General features: G+C 53.4%; 3 protein-coding genes across 9 annotated transcripts; 2 read left to right on the top strand and 1 right to left on the bottom strand.

Annotated features, from left to right (window-relative positions):
- Positions 1 to 1,555: 1,555 nt before the first annotated feature.
- LOXL3 (lysyl oxidase like 3) lies at positions 1,556 to 16,631 on the top strand (the record flags this gene model as incomplete). The annotated part of the gene is made up of 13 exons (XM_081101221.1): positions 1,556 to 1,868; positions 3,440 to 3,603; positions 4,185 to 4,399; positions 13,211 to 13,430; positions 13,661 to 13,841; positions 13,980 to 14,134; positions 14,364 to 14,531; positions 14,664 to 14,826; positions 15,023 to 15,266; positions 15,366 to 15,481; positions 15,565 to 15,701; positions 15,792 to 15,903; positions 16,083 to 16,631. The coding sequence occupies 13 exons, from the start codon at positions 1,556 to 1,558 to the stop codon at positions 16,154 to 16,156; spliced, it is 2,262 nt and encodes a 753-aa protein (XP_080957347.1). The 3' UTR covers positions 16,157 to 16,631.
- Positions 16,587 to 20,120, bottom strand: HTRA2 (HtrA serine peptidase 2). 2 transcript variants are annotated; one of them, XM_081101222.1, is made up of 8 exons: positions 19,477 to 20,120; positions 19,172 to 19,376; positions 18,890 to 19,084; positions 18,464 to 18,496; positions 18,120 to 18,225; positions 17,931 to 18,000; positions 17,049 to 17,144; positions 16,587 to 16,943 (listed from the first exon to the last, which is right to left on the bottom strand). In XM_081101222.1, exons 1-8 carry the CDS (start codon positions 19,974 to 19,976, stop codon positions 16,778 to 16,780), a joined length of 1,371 nt encoding a protein of 456 aa, XP_080957348.1. In that variant the 5' UTR covers positions 19,977 to 20,120; the 3' UTR covers positions 16,587 to 16,777. The 2 variants fall into 2 exon arrangements, with proteins under 2 accessions (XP_080957348.1, XP_080957349.1); XM_081101223.1 differs by lacking the exon at positions 18,464 to 18,496 and having other exon boundaries at positions 19,477 to 19,982.
- Positions 20,121 to 20,149: 29 nt separating this feature from the next.
- On the top strand, positions 20,150 to 23,273 carry AUP1 (AUP1 lipid droplet regulating VLDL assembly factor). Of its 6 annotated transcripts, none has more exons than XR_013996470.1 (12): positions 20,150 to 20,401; positions 20,482 to 20,619; positions 20,698 to 20,848; positions 21,046 to 21,230; positions 21,486 to 21,558; positions 21,653 to 21,726; positions 21,940 to 22,009; positions 22,108 to 22,210; positions 22,342 to 22,461; positions 22,573 to 22,688; positions 22,812 to 22,992; positions 23,102 to 23,273. XR_013996470.1 is itself a non-coding variant. In XM_081100523.1 (12 exons), exons 1-12 carry the CDS (start codon positions 20,352 to 20,354, stop codon positions 23,136 to 23,138), a joined length of 1,236 nt encoding a protein of 411 aa, XP_080956649.1. In that variant the 5' UTR covers positions 20,150 to 20,351; the 3' UTR covers positions 23,139 to 23,273. The 6 variants fall into 6 exon arrangements, 4 of the variants coding, with proteins under 4 accessions (XP_080956649.1, XP_080956650.1, XP_080956651.1 ...); XR_013996471.1 differs by having other exon boundaries at positions 21,940 to 22,006; XM_081100523.1 differs by having other exon boundaries at positions 22,874 to 22,992.
- The last annotated feature ends 71 nt before the right edge of the window (positions 23,274 to 23,344 follow it).

Below are 23,344 nucleotides of genomic sequence, written 5' to 3' on the forward strand. Positions count from 1 at the left end.
AGGAAGGGGAGTTGCGGATGGAGATGATGGTGGAGGGTCCAGGGCAAAGGGGTAATGCGGGCTGGAGTCCCAGGGGAAGCCAACCAGCTGGAGGTTTTATTATTATTGTCAAAGAGTAAGAGAAGATTGGAGAGAGGAGGCAGATATTCGGGGGCGGGGGAGCGAGGGAGGGGGCAGGGTTTTCCAAATAGGGCAGCTGGGAGGGTCCTAAGGCTGGGGAAACCTCTGTGAGGCCCTACCCCTGGGCCCCCACGCCTAACTGTCCCCAGAAAAAAAAATGCTGTCCTGTTGGGTCGTTTGTCTGAGTCTGGGGAAGCATGTTGGGCGCCCCCAGCCCCTCCCCTGCGCAGTACGGGAGCTGTTCTCAGCCCAGGCAGAGGGAAGGCCTTGGCTGAGAAGATGAATGGTGCCCCCGCCTCCGGTTGCCCGGTGACAGTGGTGGGGGTGGCGATGTTGGCAGGAGACTTGGACAACCCCACTCCAGCCCCCCACCCCACCCAGCTTGAGGCCTGGTCCTCCTGGGCCCCTTGACCCGGCAGGGCACTTGAGAGCCTGTGTGCTGGGTAGGGTGTGCAGTGGGGTCTCCGTGGACTCCAGCTTCTGCCCGCTCGGCCTCAGAATCTGCCCAGATAGGACGACTCTGGGCTTGGCCTCAATTCACGGGACCCTAGATCCGAGGACCTCCTAGGCCCCCCCTTGCCTGCTTCTCTCTCCGTAGCTGTCTGTCCCCTGTCTGACTGGCTGAACGGGTCATCTGGGTCCCGCCAGCCTCTGCTTCTCAGCTCCTGTCAGTCCCTCTCCTCCTCACCTGTTGCCCGCCTCTCAGCCACTCCCCAATTCTCTTTGCCTGGCTGTCTCCCCATATCTCTCTCTCTCTTCTCTCTCTCTCTCTCTCTCTCTCTCTCTCTCTCTCTCTCTCTCTCTCCCCTCTCTCTCTGTTGGCACCCTTTCATTCCCATAATTTCCCTTCCTCTCACATCCTGTCTGTCTGGGTCTTCCTCTTTGTGTCTCTTGCTCGGTCTCTATCCTTTATTTCGATAGACTCTTGGTCTCTAATCATTGATTTTGATCTCTGGGTCTCTTATATTGTGAGTAGGTAATGAAGGTGATAATTATAAAACTAGGGGAGGTCGATGTGACACATTAACAACTAATAGGGAGAGTTCTACTCTACAAAAAGAGAGCCAGTCTCTCTCCCCCTCTCCCCCCCCCCTTGTTTCCACCTCCCTCTCCCCCTCTCCCTCTCCCCCTCTCCCTCTCCCCCTCTCCCTCTCCCCCTCTCTTCCTTTCCTCCTCTCTCCCTCTCCCCCTTTCTCCCTCTCCCCTTCTCTCCCTCCCCCCAATCTGATTCTCTCAGTCTCCTTGACTCTGTGTTTCAGCCCCTGTGTAGTGTGTGTTTCTCCCTCACTATCTTAGTTCCTGTCGTTCTCTCCCCCTGTGTTTCTGTCTCTGGTCTTGCTAAGTGTCTCCTTTCCTCTCTTGACCTCTCTCTCTCTCTCAATCTCAGCCTCTCTCTCTCTCTCTCTCTCTCTCTCTCTCTCAGGCCTTCTCTGCCATGCGACCTGTCAGTGTCTGGCGGTGGAGCCCGTGGGGACTGCTGCTGTGCCTGCTGTGCAGCTCATGCCTGGGATCTCCATCCCCATCCACGGCCCCCGAGAAGAGGGCTGGAAGCCAGGGGCTGCGGTTCCGGCTGGCTGGCTTCCCCAGGAAGCCCTTCGAAGGCCGAGTGGAGATACAGCGAGCTGGCGAATGGGGCACCATCTGTGATGATGACTTCACGCTACAGGCAGCCCATGTCCTCTGCCGGGAGCTGGGCTTCACGGAGGCCACAGGCTGGACCCACAGCGCCAAATACGGCCCTGGAACAGGTGAGCGCCAGGTGTAGCCTCGGTATTGCCCAAGTGTGGCCTCCGTGCAGGGAGAGAACAGCAGGATGGCACAGCCACAGGACCACAGGACACTGAGAATAAATAGTCACGTTAAGCCATGAGTGACAAACCAGCCAACATAGTCACTTCTCAGAACTGTGTGATCTTACGCTGATCAGTGCCTTCTCTGAGCCTCTGATGTCCCATGAGCAACAAGACTAGATGATACCTAAGTTCCTTTCAAAGTATGATTCTCCAAAGCCATGTATGAGCACAGCCCTGATCAAGTGAGCCCTGTACGGTTCAAGTACAGTTGCTTCGTGGGAAGCTGAGAGCAAGTAAATGATGTCTGGATGTCCCCAAGCCAGTCAGGATCCTAGATCCTGCAGCTGACAAAGTCACGTTATAGGCCAGAGCCGAAACCAAGCTGGAATTGACTAGGGCAAGTATGAATGTTTAGGAGCAATTCCAACTGAGGCCTGGGGGTGCTTGCACTGTATGAGCCCACAGTTGGAGTGATAGAAGCTGGTGCAGTCTGCAGCTGATACCCCAATTCCCACCAGCCAGGACACTTCTGGAATAAAGTGTCACTTGTAAGTGCCACATTTTAAGAGAGGTGGTAGAAAATAGAAATATTTTCAGAGGATAGCTGCCCAGATGTGGAAGATTTGAAGCCAACTTTCAAGGAGTAGTCACTGAAGAAACCAGGGATTTCTGATCTGAAGGAAAAACTTGGATAGCAGCTACATGACGGATGTCTTCAAATATGAGGACAGTCATGTGGCTGCGGGATTTTTTTGGATGGCATCAAAGGACTGAATCAGACCTGGTAGGGGAAAGTCATAAAGAATCACAAGGACTGTGTAATGGCTCCGGCCGCCTGGGCGGGCAGGAGGTCGGTGTCCCAGCAGAGGCTGGGAAGTCCTGTCAGAATAGGCATCAAGGATCCCTACACAATGGCTGGGACAGACAGCCTTTGAGGGGCCGCCCAGTTCTGAGAGGAAGGCAGCGACACTCAGTTCAGTGAGGTCCGGGCAGAGAACAGAACAAGGGGCAATGGGGAAGCACAGACAGGGCGGGCACATGGGAGGCTCAGGTGAAAGGTCTCAGATTTCCAAGTCTCGCCAATGGCTCGAACTCCTTAGCCTCCGTGGGCTACGTGGTCTCAGGCAAGTTACTTAACTTTTCTGAACCCCCATTGATTTTTTAATATGAAGTGGTGATAATACTTCTGGCCGCTCTGTTCTAAGCATGGTCATGTATGTACACACCACGGCAGCGTGCCTAACACAACAGGTGCTTGGTTAACTCTAGCTGTCGTTGAGTGGGTAAGAACCAGGCAGAATTTCAAGGTCGACCCTTGGTTTTTTATTCACCAAATTCCTGAGTATCCCCAGACCACCACCAGCCCTCCATCGATCCTATGCCTCTTTTTTTTATTGCCTCCAAGGTGCCCTGTCCCTTCCCCACCCATTATCTTATCAGAAAAAAATGGGATCATTATAGCCAAGAGTGAGGCCTCCATGTGCGCCCTCCCCACACTTCTCTGTCCGCCATCTCTCCCTCCACAGGCCGCATCTGGCTGGACAACCTGAGCTGCAGTGGGACCGAGCGGAGTGTGGCCGAATGCACCTCGAGGGGCTGGGGGAACAGTGACTGCACCCACGATGAGGATGCTGGGGTCATCTGCAAGGACCAGCGGCTCCCTGGCTTCTCCGACTCCAATGTCATCGAGGTCTGCAGCTCACACACACACACACACACACACACACACACACACACACCAGCCAGGTTGGCCAGACAGGGAGGGCTGTGGGGTGTTATGTGTGGTTAAGGAGACACTAGAAGGTAGGGGGTTCCATAGGCCCCATGGGGTAGTTTGGGTTGTTAGGAGCTGGGGGCTGGTGTGGGTGGGGCCCGGGGTAGAGCTCCTGGATGTAAGTTCCAGATTTGTTCCAGCGTTAAACCCGGCAGGAACCTCTCCAACCTCCTCCCCGTCCCCAGGGAGACCTGTGCTCTCCTAGAACTTCTCACTCCTTACTTGCCCCTCCTTCAATGCCACTTCCTCATGAAGTGCTCCTCCTGCTCCTGCGGGTGCTCCTTCCTCAGCTCCTCAGCACCCTTGGGGCACAGCACAGCATGTCCGCCCACCCCACACACCCCTCCATACCCACTGCGGGAGGCATGGCACCTCTCTCAGCTCCTGCTCCCCGTTGGGTCTGCAGGAAGCACACTCGGTCGGGGTTCCTTCAAGGTGGCAGGACGTGTGAAAGGTGCTACTGGGGTGCCTTCCTCTGCTTGTGGTCCCATCCTCAGGTGGAGCATCACCTGCAAGTGGAGGAGGTGAGGCTCCAGCCAGCCGTTGGGCGGGGCCGGCGGCCCCTGCCCGTGACCGAGGGGCTGGTGGAAGTCCGGCTTCCCAGCGGCTGGTCCAGAGTGTGTGACCAAGGCTGGAGCGCCCACAACAGCCACGTGGTCTGCGGGATGCTGGGCTTCCCCGGCGAAAAGAGGGTCAACACGGCTTTCTACAGGTGAAGGGATGGGGGCGCCGGGGAGCAGGCTGGGGTGGGGGGTGCTCCTTGAAGAAAGGGGTTTGAGAGATGGGGTCCTGGGATAGTGGGGCGGTGGGGGCGTTGGGAGGCTGGAGAGTGAGGGGTACTGTGGGACCGTGGAGGGCTCCCCAGGCCGCGCTGCCGCCCGAAGCCGGGCGGGGCGAGCGGCGGCGGGCGGTGCGTCGGTGCCGTGACGCCAGCGGAGGGCGGGAGGAGTCCCCGCCCCGCGCCCCAGGCCACGCCCCGGGCCCCAGGCCACGCCCCGCAGCCGCGGTGCCGGCGGTCAGGGCCTCCGCGCCGGCGCGGCCGGGAACCCGGTCTGAGCTCAGGGAGGGCGAGGGCGCGCCCTGCCGAGGTGGCGCCGCGCGTGTGCAGCGCGGGGAGCCCGAGGCCTGGAACTGCCCGGCGTCGCCCGCGGGGCAGGGCGGCGTGTCCCCGCCTCGGGGCCCAGCCCGGAGGCCGCGGGAGAGGGCGGTCCCGGCCCGAGCCCCGAGGCCTCCCAGGAATGTTAGCCAGCAGGTCCCGCGGCGGAGGCGCCGTGCTCTCCACCTGCCGGAGAGCCGCTTCCGAAAAAGGAGTCGAACCGCACTGGCGACCGGCTCGATGTTTGCAGCCACTCGCTTCCCTGGTGCATCTAACTTGAGAAATTCAAGAAATTTGGAAACCTTTGTGCTCCCTTCGGCAGCACGTACACTACAACTGGAAATCTTTAGTCTCTGTAATCTGCTTTTGCAGGCTAATGCTTCTTTTCTTCACCTTTCCTTAGACCGGTTTTGCAGAAAGAACACTTGACATCTATAGGTGACCTTCCGCTGGGCACACGACCTCCGACGTGGTCTGACATGTCAGAGGAGGGACACGTGGAAATGCTCGGCTTCCATGAAAGCCGGCCTAGGTTTTGCATTGCCTTTCTGTTGAGGCAGCAGCCCACGGCGCGTACTGAACTTGTAACCACAACTCAGGTCTTCCCTTATCTCTGCTCCTGACAGAGCAGCCTGTCTGAACCTCCATCTGTGCTGAGTGTACCCTGTAAGTTTGTTACATCACTTTAAAACCGTTTTAAAAGTCATGGTGACCGCGTAGATTATCTGGAATCTTGACATTACACCCCCTGTGTCATCCTCCCAGCTCCCTCTGGTAGACAAACATTAGCTAGGCCTCTGGCTCCATCAGAGCGACTGTGAGAAGAGTTGAAATGTTTAAAACCAACGCCTGACTCTTCTTAATGAAAGTTCCCTCCAGGTTTACATCAAGCCGTTAATCATTAGTTGTAAAATGTTTGTCCAAACAATTTGGAACAAACTGAACACTACAATGATGTAACATTTCACCATCTTATCTCTAATGAAATCACGGGAAATTTTGTTAGTTTTTGCTAAAATCCAGATACATTATGTTCACCATTCTCCAGCCTTCTGATTTAGCAATCGTTCAAAAAAGAAAATCCTGGTGGTTTGAGCTAATTTTTCCTGAAAGCCCTTTAGGTCTCTAAGGATTACCCTAGTTTTTCCTCAATGTTCACAAACTTTCTATTACATAACTTACTCTAGAATATTATTTATCTGTAGGTTGAGGAATCCTTTTTGAAAGTCAGTACATGATCCAACCTCCAGTCTTTTCCATTCTTGCTCAAATTTTCCTGCCTCGGCTCTGAGACACATCTGGAAGTTCTTTCATTCCCCAAAAATATACTTTATCTGCACTAGTGACACAACTGTTGTAAAACATCTATATGCTGTGCTCCTCTACTATTATTATCTATCTTGGGGCTGTATTTCTTTCTCTGTGTTTATTCTTTGTCTTTCCTAATTCAAAACCAGGTTCTGAAAGATGAGTATGAGTTAAATAGCAGGCATTTCAAGTGAAAAGGGTAGCATGAACAAAGGTGTAGAGATTTGTTCATTCAGTATTATTTACTGAGTGCCTACTGTGTGCCAGGGGCTGTTGGGATTCAACAGTGAACAAAACAGACAAAAATCCCTGATCTCATGGACTACAGAAGAATTGGAAAATAAGTAACATTACAAAATGTTAGAATGGCAAAAGGTGTGATCATTAAAAATAAAGCAGGGAAAGGGTTACAAAGTGGTAGTGGGACAGCAGTTTTAAATAGAGCGGTCAATAAAGTCCTCTTTGGAAAAGGCATTATTTGAGAAAAGATTTTAAGGAGGTAAGAGCATAAGCTATGCAGATATCCAGACCAGCATTTTCAGGAACAGGGATCATAAATGAAAAAAATCCTGGGAGTGTGTACTGGGGCAGGGGAGCATTCTTGGCATGCTCCAGGAGGCCCCTGGGGCTGGAGCCGAGTGCACAAGGAAGGAAAGTATAGATGTGATAGAGAAGAAGGTAGTGAAAGAATTTAGGAGGCTTTCACTTTTACTCCGTGTAAGGTAAGATTTGGCGCAGAAGTGTAACATCTGACTTCCATTTCTAAAGATTACTTTCTGCTTAATTAAGAATAGACTGTGTGCCCTGACTGGTTTGGCTCAGTGGATAGAGCGTCGGCCTGCGGACTGAAGGGTCCCGGGTTTGATTCCAGTCAAGGGCATGTACCTTGGTTGCAGGCACATCCCCGGTAGGAGGTGTGCAGGAGGCAGCTGATGGATGCTTCTCTCTCATCGATGTTTCTAACTCTCTTTCCCTCTCCCCTCTTCTCTGTAAAAAATCAATAAAATATATTTTTTTTTAAAAAAAAAAGAATAGACTGTGAGGGATAAGTAGAATAAACGAGGCAGAGAGACTGGTTCTCAACCTTCTGGCCCTTTAAATACAGTTTCTCATGTGTGACTCAACCATAAAATTATTTTCATTGCTACTTCATAACTGTAATGTTGCTACTGTTATGAATCGTAATGTAAATATCTGACATGCAGGATGGTCTTAGGTGACCCCTGTGAAAGGGTCGTTTGACCGCCAACGGGGTCGCGACCCACAGGTTGAGAACCGCTGAGTTAGGAGGTTATAGTCTCCTCAAAGTCAAGTGAAGAAAGTGAACCAGGGAACATGATGAAAAAATTATCAAATTCTGTCTATAGTTGAAGGTGAAACCAATACAATTTGATGAACTCGATGTGATGTGAGAAAGAGTGGAATTAAGGATCATTCCCAGGTTTTTGGCGTAAGCTAAGTATGGAGTTGACCTCAATTGATAAGGAACACAGTGGGTGGAGCATGAGGGAAAGGGTTATATATAACTTTTTATCGGATCTGTTACATGTGAAGTTCTTTAAGGCATTGAAATGGTGAGGCTGAGTAGGCAATTGGGTATATGACTCTAGAGTTCAGCTGAATGAAAGTATTTTAAATCCTGAAACTGGACAACATCAAAAAGGGAGTGAGTGTTAAAAAAAAAAAAAAAAAAAAAAAGAGGTCCAAGGACTGAATCTTGAGAACTTTAAACAGTATGAGGTCAGGAAGATAAGGTGAAATGCAAACAGTGAGGTGGGTAGAAAGAAAACCAGATGCGATGCGTATGGTGGCCTGGAAGCCAAGTGCTTCGAGGAAGGGAGAGTGACCACTTGAGTCAGGGCTGCAGATGGTTCTAAAAACATAAGGACTGAGCAGCAAACACTGGACTTAACACTGGGAAAGTCATTGTTAATCACTCAGTTGTTTCAGTATCACAGTGCCTGTGTTCAATTCACCCTTTTTTACTTAATCATGTCCCCAAAGCCATTCACATAACTTTTATTACAGTATATTGTTGTAACTGTTCTATTTTATTATTGTTAATCTCTTACTGTATCTTATTTATAAATTAAACTTGTTTAATATATATTTTTATTGATTTCAGAGAGGAAGGGAGAGGGAGAGAGAGATAGAAATATCAATGATGAGAGAGAATATTGATCGGCTGCCTCCTGCATGCCCCCTATTGTGGATTGAGCCCAGGCCACAACCCAGGCATGTGCCCTTGACTAAAATCAAACCCAGGATCCTTCAGTATGCAGGCCAACACTCTAATCACTGAGCCAAACCAGATAGGGCTATAAATTAAACTTTATTGTAGGTAGGTATGTATGCATAGGGAAAATAGTACATATAGGGTACAGTACTATCCACAGTTTCAGGCATCCATTGGGGGTCTTAGAATGTATCCCCTGTGGCTAAGGGGAAATTACTGTATTTCTAAATTTCTAGATAATGTGATGTCTTTCTGAGTACTACTCTGGAGTTCAAGATGCTCTCTCTGAGTCACTGGCCAAAGGAAGTGCCAAGTACATTTTATTTTAGACATGTTTGAGAAAAAGACATTTGGAGAAAACGTTTCAGACTATACTTATATGATGAAAGGTTCTAAACTCTTAGCAATGTCTCAAGAAAGAGACCTGAGAGCTACTGCAGACCCTTGGCTAGCAATGCTGGACATATGAGATGTTTTGGCAGAAACACCAACTCAGTACATCCTCAGGGAGAAGCCAGGGCAGGAAATACTCACCAGCTTCAGCCTTATTTAGAATCTATATTAAAATCTTAGTGCCTCTGCACACTGTGTACTATACCCAAATACGACTCCTCAAGAGACACAGCAAAGCCCTACCTGGTTTGGCTCAGTGGATAGAGCATCGGCCTGCAGACTGAAGGGTCCAGGTTTGATTCTGGTCAAGGGCACATGCCGGGTTGCGGGCTTGACCCCCAGTGGGGAGCGTGCAGAAGGCAGCCGATCAGTGATTCTCTCTCTCATTGATGTTTCTATCTCTCTCCCCCTCTCCCTTCCCCTCTGAAATAAGAATTTTTTTTAAAAAAAAAGAGAGACACAGCAGAGCAGAACATGTTGAAAGAAATGATAACTAAGATAATAACAGGGAATGTCATAAACTTATAAGAATAGACAAACATAGTTGCCTTCATTCATACATAGTTGGACAGGACAAAGAGGGGGGGATTAAAGTCTTTGATATCAAAGGGAGAATGAGAGGAGAAACAGACCTACTTTCCTGACATTGGACTTAAGGCAACCTTTTGAAGAATAAAATAGGTCAAATATTTAGGCCAATTAAAAAGAAATAAGGTTTTAGAATTCCCTTCCCTAGAAGTAAGTTTGGGAGATGAGCTGAGTTTGTGAATGACAAAAGGATGTGGGATTTAACGTGTCATCCTAAGCAGCCTGGCCTCATATTCCCTGTCAAACCAACTTAACGTCCTCAGATATCCCTACCTCAGTCCTTAATCCTGGTCCACTAGCCTCAGGCCTGGAAATGCCAGAAACCAGAGAGCATCCAAGAATAAAAAGACAGTCCACCTCCCTAGATGTGACCAGGTCAGTTCTCTTTCCTCACCTGGTCAGTCTGGCAAGCCTAACAGTCCTAACACCTTTCTACTTCCACCCTTTCCCTTAGCCCTCCCTCAGGTTTAGATCAGCCAAGACTTCTTATCCCCCATCTACCTTAACCTAATGTCTGTGGGTCTTGGTATAGGGGCTCAATCAGTCCTGAGTCCATGTCCTTCACTGCTGCTCACCCACCTGGTCATGTGCCTATGAAGCCAAGCAGCTGGGAAGGGTAGAGCCTTGCATATATCTGATGCTCTTAACATCCTGCCATCAGGAACCCTTTGATTCTTGGAAAAGAAACCTTGCCCCTGGTCCCAGCTGCACCAGCCTCTCCCACTTGGTCTAGCCTGATCTTGACTCTGCTATTGTCTTATCCTCACAGAAAGTTGAGGAAGCGAGCGGCCAAAGCCTCGGCCCGACGCCCCAAGCCCCTTGGCAGGTAATGGGGCGAGAGCCCTGGGACCTCCTGCCGCCTCAGTGGCCCAGGAGGTGGATGGATGGAAGGCAGCCTATCCATGTCCATCCCCAAACCCAAACGGATGAATTAAGGCTATGACTGGGGGTGGGGCAAGGAGGGAGGCAGTCATGGGAATGGGCAAGCTTTGACCTTAGGAAGCACAAGGAGGAATAACGTAGGAATGAATGGCTGAGGGAAAGCCTCCTCATCCTTATATTTCCCCCAAATAGGTGAGCCACCCGCATGCTTTCTCACCTTCCCCCAATCTTTACCTCCCTTAATTCACCCACATTCCCATTCTCTCTTCTGCCTTAACTTTCCTCTTATCTCCTCCCCTCCCCCACCTGGACTGACATCCATTCGATTTCTCCTCGCTGTTGCTGAATCAGAGAGCAGCATGAGATCCTGAGATACAGTTCGGTGGCACACTGGGCCACCTTCACTCCACCCCTTTCCCACACTCTGCATAAGGGGTTCTTCCCAGAAACAAACAAACAAAATCACCCTCTGCCTTTCCTGGGCCATGTACCTAACCACTACTTCCACTAACTTATTTCTCCTTTTTTCAGACCAATCACCAAGCGTAAAGTCAAACCCAAACCCCGAGTGGGCAGGGGGCCAATCAAGAGGTAAATAAAGGTCAGGCTGGGCGGACAGGAGATGGACTGCCTAGTGGTGAGCCCTGTGATTGGGCTTTGGTCAGGAAGGGGTCCAAGAGAGCCCTCCACCGCGCGGGGGAGGAGCAGCAGCAGCTAATACAGACCCCCTTCCAGATGATTCACTGAAAGGGAAAGTAAGGCTGGTCCTTATGGTGGTCTCTGGGGAATTATGCTCATCACGGGATTTGTGGAAAGCCCTATAGGAGTTCATCCACTGACTGCCCTTGCTCCACATGCTCGTTTACTCCCTCAGTGAATTCTCGCAGAAACTCTGGCACGTTTGTCCTTCAGATGCCAATGCTTGCCTCTCCCCTAAGAAGTTGTGTGAGGGATCAGTGTTCCCATCCTACCTTTGTTTGATTCATTTTTTAAAATATATTTTTATTGATTGCAGAGAGGAAGGGAGAGAGAGATGGAAACATCAATGATGAGAGAGAATCATTGATAGGCTGCCTCCTGCACGCCCCCTACTGGGGATCAAGCCCACAACCCAGGCATGTGCCCTGACTGGGAATCAAACCTGTGACCCCCTGGTTCATAGGTGGATGCTCAACCACTGAGCCACACTGGCCGGGCTTGATTCATTTTTTTAAAGAAAGTGCTACTGACCTGGATGTAAGACTCAGTGTTCCCTCTAGAACCGTTACCAAGGATGGGGTCCCCTGTGGCCCCATTGACACAATTAGGCTCCCAGTTCCCTAATTTTCCTCCTGGGTTTCTTCAAAGAGAACATGAGGGAGTGGAAAGGTTCCAAGTCGTGATTACATCTCACTAGGCTTCCAAAGGCCATTTGCACACACAAAGTCTCCCTGATAACTTCTTCGGCAGTGGCTGAGGCACAGAGAATCCATCCCTTTCTATTGTGCCCTCCTCTCTTAGTGCATTCTGAGATCACCCACTGGGCTCTTGGGACCCCTCATTCTCCGGCTCCTCCCTCTGGTGGCTTCAGAGGGTGTCCTTGTGGTGCTTTCTGGCTTTGGGTCATCTTTGCCCGGCATAACCACACTCTAGCCCTCCCTGACCCCTCATTGAAGTGCGCATTGCCACGTTTACGTTGATAGTTGTGGGAAAAGGGGAGGAGGGAGTTCAGAAGAGAGGTGTCTTTTTCCTGTGATGGCCTCTTTGACTTTTGTTTTCAGCCAAACAGGACTTTGGGAGAGTACCTGATCTCTTTGAGCTTCAGAAGCCACTTATCCTGAGCTTCCAAAGGTATTCTGTCGAGTCTGCAGGCTTCCTTTGCTGTGTTTATAACCGGTTCCTCCTCTGTGTCTTCTAGCCAATGTCTTCAAATTGTCATGTTTCTTCCTTCCTCTGACATCAAGTGATGAGGCACATTACTGTGATAATTCACAGTCAAACCAGCCTCACAGGCCCATTCTCCCAGTACCAGGCCTCAGCTGGTTCCCTTCCCCTCTGGGCTCGAACCAGCTGTCCTGGGAAGAATGTACTTCTGTTGTCACATGCCTAGGTGCAATCTCTTATTTCATTATCGTCAATAAATAAATCCCCTCATTCTCTCAAGCATCTCTCCGCAGTACTTCCAAATTTTAACATCCCTGGTTGAGTCCCATTGTCCTGCTCTGGTGGCAATGGAACATTCTTTCTAATAGGTTTAAATTGCAAAAGCACAGACTGCCTCATTAAAGACTCACAGCCCGCTCAAGTCTGGGGAGGGGATGTCTTTACCATTGTTCACATTCACTCTCCTTCTCTGGCCATGTGGACCCTCTAACTCTTGTTTGTCTTGCATTTATACATCATCACTACATATGCCAGCTCCAGTCTTCCGTGTGCCCACCATCTGGTCTGTTCTTCCCATAACTGCCTGTCATACTCTGGCCTATAGAGCCTCTGGCCTGGAAGTCCCTCTGGCCTCTACGGACCCATTTAGAGCCGATACTCACTTGTTTGCATTCTGACTCATCTAGTTAGTCCCGTCTCAGCACAATAGAAGGATCTGCTCACTCTGGCTGTTCAGGCTTCCTGTTCACGTCGACTGCCCCTCCTGCCCATCTCTTCCCACTGGGAAGTCCTAGCTTCCCATTCTCTTTGCACAGCAGCCTCAGCCTCAGCCTCAGCCTCCGTTAGGCTCAGCAGCCTGCAACCATTTGGAACAAGGTCTCTGTCAGGCAAGTCAAGACTAGCCACCCTCCCGTAGGGTTCTTCCGCTGCAGAAGGTCCCCCAAAGCCCTCTGTCTAGGTACCCGGGCCCTTTCAGCCTGGAAATTGCCACTCCCTTGGCCCTGTGGAGGGCAGCACTGCAGAGACGAGGGGAAGAAGAGGGGTAAAGTGGTCGTGAAAAGTGAGGGGATGGCGGCGGCATGGGGTGGGAGGAGGGTTGTGAGCAAAGCGGCAGGAGCATTGTCTTACCCTACTGCTCCCCGCTCCCGTCCCCACAGGCTGCTGGCCCAGCGGCAGCAACACTCCTTTGGTCTGCATGGGGTGGCGTGCGTGGGCACGGAGGCCCACCTCTCCCTCTGTTCCTTGGAGTTCTATCGTGCCAATGACACCGCCAGGTGCCCTGGGGGTGCCCCTGTGGTGGTGAGCTGTGTGCCAGGTCCTCTCTATGCAGCCTCCAGCGGCCAGAAGAAGCAACAGCAGTTGAAACTTCAGGAGGAGGTTTGTGAGACACTGACCATGACCTTTCCCGCCCCAGGTGGAGAACGCCCCTAGCCTGGTCACCCATGACTAAGCACAGCCCTGACCTTTAAGGACAGAGAGGAACCTCCCCGCGGGTGGGCCACCTGGGACCATCGCCCCATCCCTTCCACCGTTCCTCTCCAGCTCTGCTCAGCCCTCTCTGCTGATGTTCCCACTCACTGCCACTGGACTGTCTCTCTTCTCTATAGGCCCGAGTGCGTCTGAAGGGTGGGGCCCGCCCCGGAGAGGGCCGGGTGGAAGTCCTGAAGGCTGGCACGTGGGGCACAGTCTGTGACCGCAAGTGGGACCTACAGGCGGCCAGCGTGGTGTGTCGGGAGCTGGGCTTTGGGACTGCTCGAGAGGCTCTCAGTGGTGCCCGCATGGGGCAGGGTGAGGGGGATGAAGGTGGGAGGGAAGGGGAAGGAAGAGGTACACACTCCTGGGGGAGTGTAATCCTTGGGGAGGAGACCCCTGGACAATGAAAGCCCAATTACAACCTCTTGATGTTTGTTTGGCCTTTGACCCTAGGCATGGGTGCCATCCACTTGAGTGAAGTCCGATGCTCTGGACAGGAATCCACCCTCTGGAAATGCCCTCACAAGAACATCACAGCTGAGGACTGTTCCCATGGCCAGGATGCTGGCGTCCGATGCAACCTGCCCTACACTGGGGTAGAGACCAGGGTCAGTCATACTTTCCCCCTTGGTTCAGGTGCCTCGCATCCTATCCAGTCGTTGTCATGTCTCAAGTGTGACCACTGGCCTAGGCCCCTGCAATACTGCAGCTCCCACCTGACACCATCGCTGTTCACCCTTTACGTGCCTCTGAACCACCCTTCAGCTACATGCCTGCTACAGACTCCCACTACCCCACCCCAAAAGCTTCCCCAGCTCTTCTATTCTGTCACTACAGATCCGACTCAGTGGGGGCCGCAGCCGACATGAAGGGCGAGTTGAGGTGCAAATAGGGGGGCCTGGGCCCCTTCGCTGGGGCCTCATCTGTGGGGATGACTGGGGGACACTGGAGGCCATGGTGGTCTGTAGGCAACTCGGACTGGGCTATGCCAACCATGGCCTGCAGGTGAGTAGCAAGGAGGGGAACCAAGACTATTGCCTCCAAAGCCTGTGTTTGGGGCCGAGGACCATGGAAATGAGTCCTTTGGCCCAGGAGGCTGGATGGTGGGGCCTCACAAACACCTACGTATGTCCCCAGGAGACCTGGTACTGGGACTCAGGGAATGTAACAGAGGTGGTGATGAGTGGAGTGCGCTGCACTGGGACTGAGCTGTCCCTGGACCAATGTGCTCATCATGGCACCCACATCACCTGCAAGAGGACAGAAACCCGTTTCACTGCTGGAGTCATCTGTTCGGAGAGTGAGTGGAAAGCCAGCCAGGGAAGGGAGATTCTGGGCCACCCCTTTTGGAGAAAGAGGTCTTTAATCTGGAGAGATACTCCTTCCCTGTGGAAAACCAGCCTCGCACACATCCGGCGGTGGGGGGAGGAAGCACCCCCATCTGTCCTCGCCCTTCAGCGGTGACTTCTAACACTCCCCTTCCTTCCTGGGCGCAGCCGCATCAGATCTGCTGCTGCACTCGGCGCTGGTGCAGGAGACCGCCTACATCGAGGACCGACCCCTGCACATGCTGTACTGCGCTGCCGAAGAGAACTGTCTGTCCCGCTCGGCCCGCTCGGCCAACTGGCCTTACGGCCACCGCCGTCTACTCCGATTCTCCTCCCAGATTCACAACCTGGGAAGAGCTGACTTCAGGCCCAAGGCTGGGCGCCACTCCTGGGTGTGGCACGAGTGTCATGGGTGAGAGGGTCAAGTAGAAGGGCAAAGCCACTGGGGATAGAGTGAACCTGCTGGGCGCAGGGAAGGAAACAGGGGTTCCCTTGTCTCTTGTCCCCACAGGCATTACCACAGTATGGACATCTTCACTCACTACGATATCCTGACCCCCAATGGCACCAAGGTGGCCGAGGGCCACAAAGCTAGTTTCTGTCTCGAAGACACCGAGTGTCAGGAGGGTGAGTGGTGCCTAGAATGAGCTACAGTATCTCCATCCCATAAGCTTGCCTCACACTGACAAATGCCATGCCAACCCCTTCAGATGTCTCCAAGAGGTATGAGTGTGCCAACTTTGGAGAGCAGGGCATCACTGTGGGTTGCTGGGATCTCTACCGACATGACATTGACTGTCAGTGGATTGACATCACAGATGTGAAGCCAGGAAACTACATTCTACAGGTGCCTGGGGTCTGAGATTTCCAGCTGGCGAGGGGGCGCAGTGTTTATTCAAGACAGCTTAGAATTATGTTGCCTTTCTCCCACTCATAGGTGGTCATCAACCCCAATTATGAAGTAGCAGAGACTGACTTCACCAACAATGCAATGAAATGTAACTGCAAATATGATGGACATCGCATCTGGGTGCACAACTGCCACATTGGTATTTGGTGGGAAAAGCAGCCCGGGAAGACGGGATGGGAGGGAAAGCCCTTCATTCTCTTCTCCCTAAGTTGTTTCTGCCTTCCCACCCACCTCTGGATCTCCCAGCCTCTTCATTTCCCCCCACCCTTCCCCACAAAGGGTCTGTTTTCCTGCCCAAACCACCCATTCACTTTACAGGTGATGCCTTCAGTGAAGAGGCCAATAAGAGGTTCGAGCGCTACCCTGGCCAGACCAGCAACCAGATCATCTAAGGTGCCAACACCCACCTCTTCAAACCACCACTGGCCCCTAATGGCAGGGGTCTGAGGCTGCCATTACCTCAGGAGCTTAAAAGGAACCCCGGACGTCAGCAGGCCCACTGCAATCATCCAGTGTGTACTAAGGATGTGGAACTGTCAAGCATAAGTTATCAACCTCCTTCCAAGGCCAGTGGTCCGGATCTGTGGCCAAGCATGGGGGATCCTGGCTCTCAGGCCCAGCACGGAGCTGAACTCGAGACAAAGAGCAGCACCTGATAACTGGCCAGAACAAGAGACGGCAGCAGCTCGTTTTCTCGAATAGCGAGGTCAGGACGGTCAGCTCCAGTATATCCTCTCAGTTCAGGGGAAATGCAGCTTTACCTCGAGCCTTTTTATGGGGGAAAAGATCAGTGCCCCCTTCTTCATTTTTGACTATAACATGTTGCTAGGTATAATTTTATTTTATATAAAAAATGTTTTTGTGATTCCTCAGAGCCCAGGGATTGGTGCTGGTGGTTGGAGGGACCGGCCCCCCGCTGGCTCCTTTAATCCTCTGTCCAGGTGCCCTCAGAGCCTAGGCCAGGAAAGCAAGGTGGAAATCAGAGCAGGAGCCCCATTCTCTTGTTGATCCATTCATTCTGTGATTTCAGGGGTCACATATAAAGTCAATGTTTCCGGTCCCCGCCGGATCCGCACTGCCAGCTGGGATTGGGTTCGAACAGCTTCATAAATATCTTCAGCATTTTGTACCACCTGCTCCCCAATGGCCAAGATCACATCACCTGGCCGCAGACCAGCCCTAAGGCAAAGGATGGGCAGAGAGAAAGAAGGGAGCAGATAGTCCAGTTCAAGGGCACATGCACACCTTACCCATCCCCACCGCACAGTGCAGTCTCTCCCTCACCGGTGTGCAGGGGAGTCCAGGATGACTTTATGGATGAGCACACCATGTTGAACATCAGGAAAGCTTGGTTCTCGAAGCTGTAGTTCAGCAAGGATGCTGAAAGGACACAAACCATGCTGGTAACCACTCCGAGGTACTCTCAAGCCCATTTGAGGTTCACCTTAAATTTCTCAATACACTGGCGATTGTATGGACAGGGAATGAACTACGTACTCCAGATACAAAGGCAATTTTCTTTCTGCCTTCTACTAGCTAGGAAATGGAACATTATAGAAAAGATACCTAATTCCATGTAACACATAATGTTAAGTCAATAGCACTAATCTCATTCTAGAATCCTAAGAGAAGCTTTAAGGGAGTAGAATTTAAGCTGAGCCTAGAGCACTGGTTCTCAACCTTGGCTGCACATTAGAATCACCTGGGAATCTTTTTAAAATCCTGATTTCTGGGCCTAGAATGGAGGATGAGGCCCAGAAATCAGGATTTTAAAAAGATTCCCAGGTGATTCTAATGTGCAGCCAAGGTTGAGAACCACTAGCCTAAAGGGGTAGATAGGCCTGATATTTAAGTATATAAAACAAGAACAACATGAATAAAGACCTGGAGTAGGAAATCAGGTTGACTGGAACAGAATATATTCACGTAGGAAACCAGGTCTGAAAAATGGCCCCTAAACACTAAATTAACAGACTGTCAATCAAAGAAGTAACGGGATGAAATCAATCTGGTGGCAGTTGTGCAAAACGGAGTGGGGTGAAAAGTCAAGAGAACAGCTGTTCTGATATCTCCAGGTGTGAGGTAATTCACTATAGATAAAGACAGAATTGAGAATAAAGCTCAAAAGAAATTCCATTTGCCCACCAATGCAGGTGGTCCTCATACCTGGGAGTCAGGGTCAACATCATCACCCCAATGTAGCGGCGCTGGGACCCACTGGTTCCAAACCAGGAATCTGTGATAAAAAGACAAATGAGCCTCACCTAGCTACATCCTTCCTTCCCCTCTCCAACAAGGCCCAATGAACGCCCCACCCACCACCTGAAGGACCCTCCCCACCCAAGCCAGGCTTACTCTTCTTTTCCCCACGATGTAGAAACTCTCGAAGGCGATCAGAAGGGATGGCAAAGGAGATGCCAGCTGTGACCTTCATGGTATTCACTCCGATCACCTCCCCATCCTGCAGGGACAGAGCCCACTATTCCTTAGCCCAAACCAATAGTGGGAGATGGGGGTACCTGAACAAGAAGAATAGCAGGGAGTGTTGGGGAGGTGGGGAGATCTGGTTGGATTCTGGACGACAGCTAGCAAGGGATTGTTCAGAAACTTGACCAAACCTCACTGAATTGGGGAAAAACCCACCCCTCTCCACACTGACCTGGGGCAGGGATTCCTGGAAAGAAGAATGTCCCACTCACCAGGTTAACCAGGGGACCTCCAGAATTTCCGAACTGCAGGACAAGGAGAAAATATGGAAGAGATCCAGGGACTCTATGCCTGGGGGCATACCAGGATGTAGGCCTTTTTTCTCCAAATTATCTCCTTTCCCAGCCCTTGAACAGGGGCCACATTTTTGTAGCCCAACCTCGATATACAGGGGCGGGCAAAAGTAGCTTTACAGTTGTAATACAATAAGTAATAACAACACAATAATAAGTAATAATACAAGGATAAACTGTGTTTCGTGTACTGGCAACTGTAGATATTTTTTCCCAGCCCTTGACAGGCTCGTCCACCATCTATCACACTTGGTGCCTGCACCACACAGCCTCACCCCTTCTCCCAGCCTAGATCGCCATCCCCTCCCCCCACCCCACCCCCCGTCGCCCCCCATCAGTACGCACATCAATGGCTGCATCAGTCTGGATGTATTCCACATTGTTTTGGGGGAGGCCCAGTTCTTTGGCCGGACGCTGAACCGAGCTGACGATGCCGGACGTGATCGTGTTCTGCAGTGCAAAGGGGCTTCCCATGGCCACCACAAACTCCCCTTGCCGGACATCAGCGGAGCGTCCCAGGGGCAGCGTGGGGAGAGGCTCCTACAGAGAATGGGTCAAAGGGGCCCGTCACCTGGGGGTGCCGGCAAACGCACAGCCCCGAGCGGACCCGGCCGGCCCGGACCCCACCTTGGTCTGGATCCTCAGCGTGGCGATGTCGGCCACCGGATCCACGGCTGTGACCGTGGCTTCGTAGGTGTCGCCGCTGGGCAGCCTCACACGAACGCGGCGCCGATCAGCCACCACGTGGGCATTGGTCACGATGAGCCCGTCCGCAGCCACCACGAATCCTGAGCCGTTCGAGATGGGGACTTCGCGGCCGGAAAAGGGGTGTCTGGAACGGGGGGAAGCGCGGGTGTGAGGAGGACGGACTCCTCCGGCTCGCCCGCCCTCTAGCCCGCGACTCCGGTGCCGCTGGTCTACCCCGCCGTTACCGGCCCAGGATCTCGATATAAACGACCGCAGGTGCGGTCTTCTCCACCACGTCGGCGATGAAGTTGTACTGGCTCCGGGGAGAGGTGGGCGGCGGGCGAAGGACAGCGGCCAAGACGGACGGGGGACCCCGCCCCCAGCCCCACAGCAACAGGAGCACTGCCCCCCCAGCGCCCAGGGCCACAGCCAGCCACGTGCGCGGAGGGGACCCAGGGGTCCCTGAGCCCTCCCGGGTCTGAGGATCCGGGGCCCCCGCAGTCAGCCGTGCTCGGGAATCCGAAGTCCCCGGCGTCAGACACGTTCTTGGTCCAGGGACCCCCACAGAGAACCCGGCCCGGAGACTGGGGGTCCCATAAGTCACTCGGGCCCGAGGGGTTCCTGACGTCAGCAGGGCCCGGAGGTCAGGGGTCAACAGGGGCGCCTTCCCCCAGCGAAATCCCCCCAAAGCCCGCCATCCCCGAAGGCTCCAGCCTGCACCCCGCCCCGCCCTCAGTGCAGCCATCAGCTCCGCCTCGGCGCCCTCCTCGCCCGCCCTACACAGAGGCGGCGCCCGGGACGTGAGCAGGTGACCGCGGGGCGCGGGGCACGCCGGTACCTGAAGTCCTGCAGAGGCGCACCCGGCCCCTGATTCCGGGAGGCCGGCTCCGCCCCCGCCCCGAGAATGCCGGGAATTGTAGTCCCTGCGGCACGCGAGCGCTGGGGCGGCCCCAGGGCCCGCGAGGCATGCTGGGGCGGCTAGCCCTTCCGGGGCGCAGGAGGATTTCGGGTCCTGGCACCCAGGGCCGACGCCCGGAGACTCCGCCTTCCCAGGAGCCCCTGCGGCGGGTCGCGAAGATGGCGGCGGCGGCGGCGACCGGACACCCCTAAAGCAACCGCGATGGACCCTCCCCAAGCGCCGGGGCCGGAGCGACTCTTTGACTCGCACCGGTAAGAACGCCTGCGGGGAGACACCGGCGCCCGCACTCCCTCGGCCCTCGGCGCCCGATCATCCCGCCTCTCGCCCCCAGGCTCCCGGGTGACGGCTTCCTGCTCCTCGCGCTGCTGCTCTACGCGCCCGTCGGGTTCTGCCTCCTCGTCCTGCGCCTCTTCCTTGGGATCCACGTCTTCCTAGTCAGCTGCGCGCTGCCGGACAGCGTCCTTCGCAGGTTCCGACCCGGGCGCTCGGGGAGGGTCTGGGCCGGGTTCGGCCCGAGCAGTGCCGTCACGATCGCCTGCGCCCGCAGGTTCGTGGTGCGGACCATGTGTGCGGTGCTGGGGCTCGTGGCCCGGCAGGAGGACTCGGGGCTCCGCGATCACCGCGTCCGGGTCCTCATTTCCAACCACGTGACGCCTTTCGATCACAACATAGTCAACCTGCTCACCAGCTGCAGCACCGTGAGTGGGGCAAAGCCAGCACTCCCGGGGCAGTGCCCGGGGGCCCAGCGCCAGGCCACCCTCTGCCCGCCCGGTGTTGCCTGGGACGCCACCAGATACTGAGCCGCACCCCGAACCCCATTTCTCCCCCCGCCCCCCATTTGTCAGTTTTGTCACTCCACAACATTCTTCTTGCCTTCTCTCTCCCCTGTTCCCAGCCTCTACTCAATACCCCCCCCAGCTTTGTGTGCTGGTCGCGGGGCTTCCTGGAGATGGATGGGCGGGGGGAGTTGGTGGAGTCACTCAAGAGATTCTGTGCTTCCACGAGGCTTCCCCCAACCCCTCTGCTGCTCTTCCCCGAGGAAGAGGCCACCAATGGCCGGGAGGGGCTCCTGCGCTTCAGGTGGGTGAGCACAGGTATTGGCCTCCACATGCCTTGGTAGTCAAGCTTGAGGGCCCTTGGGTTTTCACGACCTTCTTCAGCCCTAACCCCCTCCATTCTTTGTTCATTTCCTTCCTGTCCACTTTTGGCTCTTACCCCCGAGTCCCGTTAGTCCCCATGTATCCACATGGGCAGTGTGACAGTTCCTGTTTTGAGTCAGGTATGAGCTGCCGGCTGGGCTGGCTGGAGTCCCATTCTGTTCTCTCTTCCTTCCAGTTCCTGGCCATTTTCTATCCAGGATGTGGTACAGCCTCTTACCCTTCGAGTCCAGAGACCCCTGGTCTCTGTGGTGAGTGCATGTTGCATAGGGAATCCTTGGGGCGTGGGGGAGAGTTTCCCACTCCCGGCCCTGACTTAGATCTCACTTCGTGCCTTTCTCTCAGACGGTGTCAGATGCCTCCTGGGTGTCAGAACTGTTGTGGTCACTTTTTGTCCCTTTCACGGTGTACCAAGTAAGGTATTGTCCTCGTTTTTTGGTGGCTGGGAAAAGTTCACCTCAAGGTCAAGAAAGTAGTTGCCTCTGCCCTGTCCACTTGCAGATCTCTTAATAGCAAGGTTCCACCAGAGGGGCATACAAAGAATTTACTCTCTCCCCGCCCTCACCACCACTATCCCATGAAAAGAGGTATCAGCAGGTGCCCCCAACATGGCCCTGGATTGTTTTTTGCAGGTGGCTCCGTCCTGTTCATCGCCAGCTGGGGGAGGGGAATGAGGAGTTCGCCCTCCGTGTACAGCAGGTGGTAGGGTACACAGGCAGGGTGGAGGCGGGGTCTTTCCTCAGGTGGAGAGGGACGAAGGCTTGAGACCTTGACACTCCCAACCTTCCGATTCTCCCTAGCTGGTGGCCAAAGAACTGGGCCAGACAGGGACACGACTTACTCCCGCAGACAAAGCAGAGCACGTGAAGCGACTAAGACATGCCAGATTGCACCCCCAGTCAGGTGTGTGGTCTCTGTACACCGAGCTTTTTGTTTTCCTTCAGCTCATTGTGATGTCCTCCCTCTTCCTGTGCCTGTTGGTCTTTCCTTCCTCCCCGTCTCCACTCACCGTATTTTGGATTTCTTTTTTGCAGCCCAGTCTTCTTTTCCCCCCTCCCCTGGCCCTTCTCCTGATGTGCAGCTGGCAACTCTGGCTCAAAGAGTCAAGGAGGTTTTACCCCATGTGCCACTGGGCGTCATCCAGAGAGATCTCGGTATGGGAAAGGGTAGCCCCACACAGGAAAACACAGAGAGGAAAAGTGGGTGAAAAGGGGGAAAGGTGAGCAGGGAAACAGGCCCCTTCTCCTCTCTTCCCTTCTCCCCAGCCAGGACTGGATGTGTAGACTTGACCATCACCAATTTACTTGAGGGAGCTGTAGCTTTCATACCTGAAGACATCACTGAGGGGGCCCAGGCCCTTCCCACAGCCTCTGCCCCCAAGGTGAGACCCAGGAAATGGTCAGACCCAAGACCTGGAGTGGGTGGGGCAGTCTGCATACTCCCTTTCCCTGATGTCTCTGCTTTGATCCTGAGACCCTAGCACAGTGCCTCTCTTGCAAAGTAGGCATTCGATGCAGGTTTAATGATGATGACTTCGCAAGCCCTCTGACATTGTGATCACCTCAGTTCCCCAGCTCTGGCCCGGTGACCCCTCAGCCCACAGCCCTAACATTTGCCAAGTCCTCCTGGGCCCGGCAAGAAAGCCTACAGGAGCGCAAGCAAGCACTATATGAATATGCAAGAAGGTGAGGGGCTTAGAGAATAATGGGTAGGAAGGGGCAGGTTGAAGAAGGGAGCTAATTATGGAGTTAATATGGCAAAGCCCACACGATGTCTCCCCCCTGTGTCCCACAGGAGATTCACAGAAAGACAGGCCCAGGAGGCTGACTGAGCACAGGATGGCACCCAGAGCCGCAGGACGGAGCCTGGGGGCAGCCCTCACCCAACTCAACAGGCCGGATGGGTGGGTGGTAGAAAGGGAGAGATGGCTCCCCCCAGTACCACATTAAATTCAGGGCTTTCACTCAAGGTCTCTGTTGCCTCTCTGGGTCTAAAAAGCATCCTGAACAGGTTCCTTTTTCCTCATGTGGGTGGAAC

The sequence above is a fragment of the Myotis nattereri genome (assembly GCF_964212035.1).
Source record: "Myotis nattereri genome assembly, chromosome: 10".
NCBI lineage: Eukaryota > Metazoa > Chordata > Mammalia > Chiroptera > Vespertilionidae > Myotis > Myotis nattereri.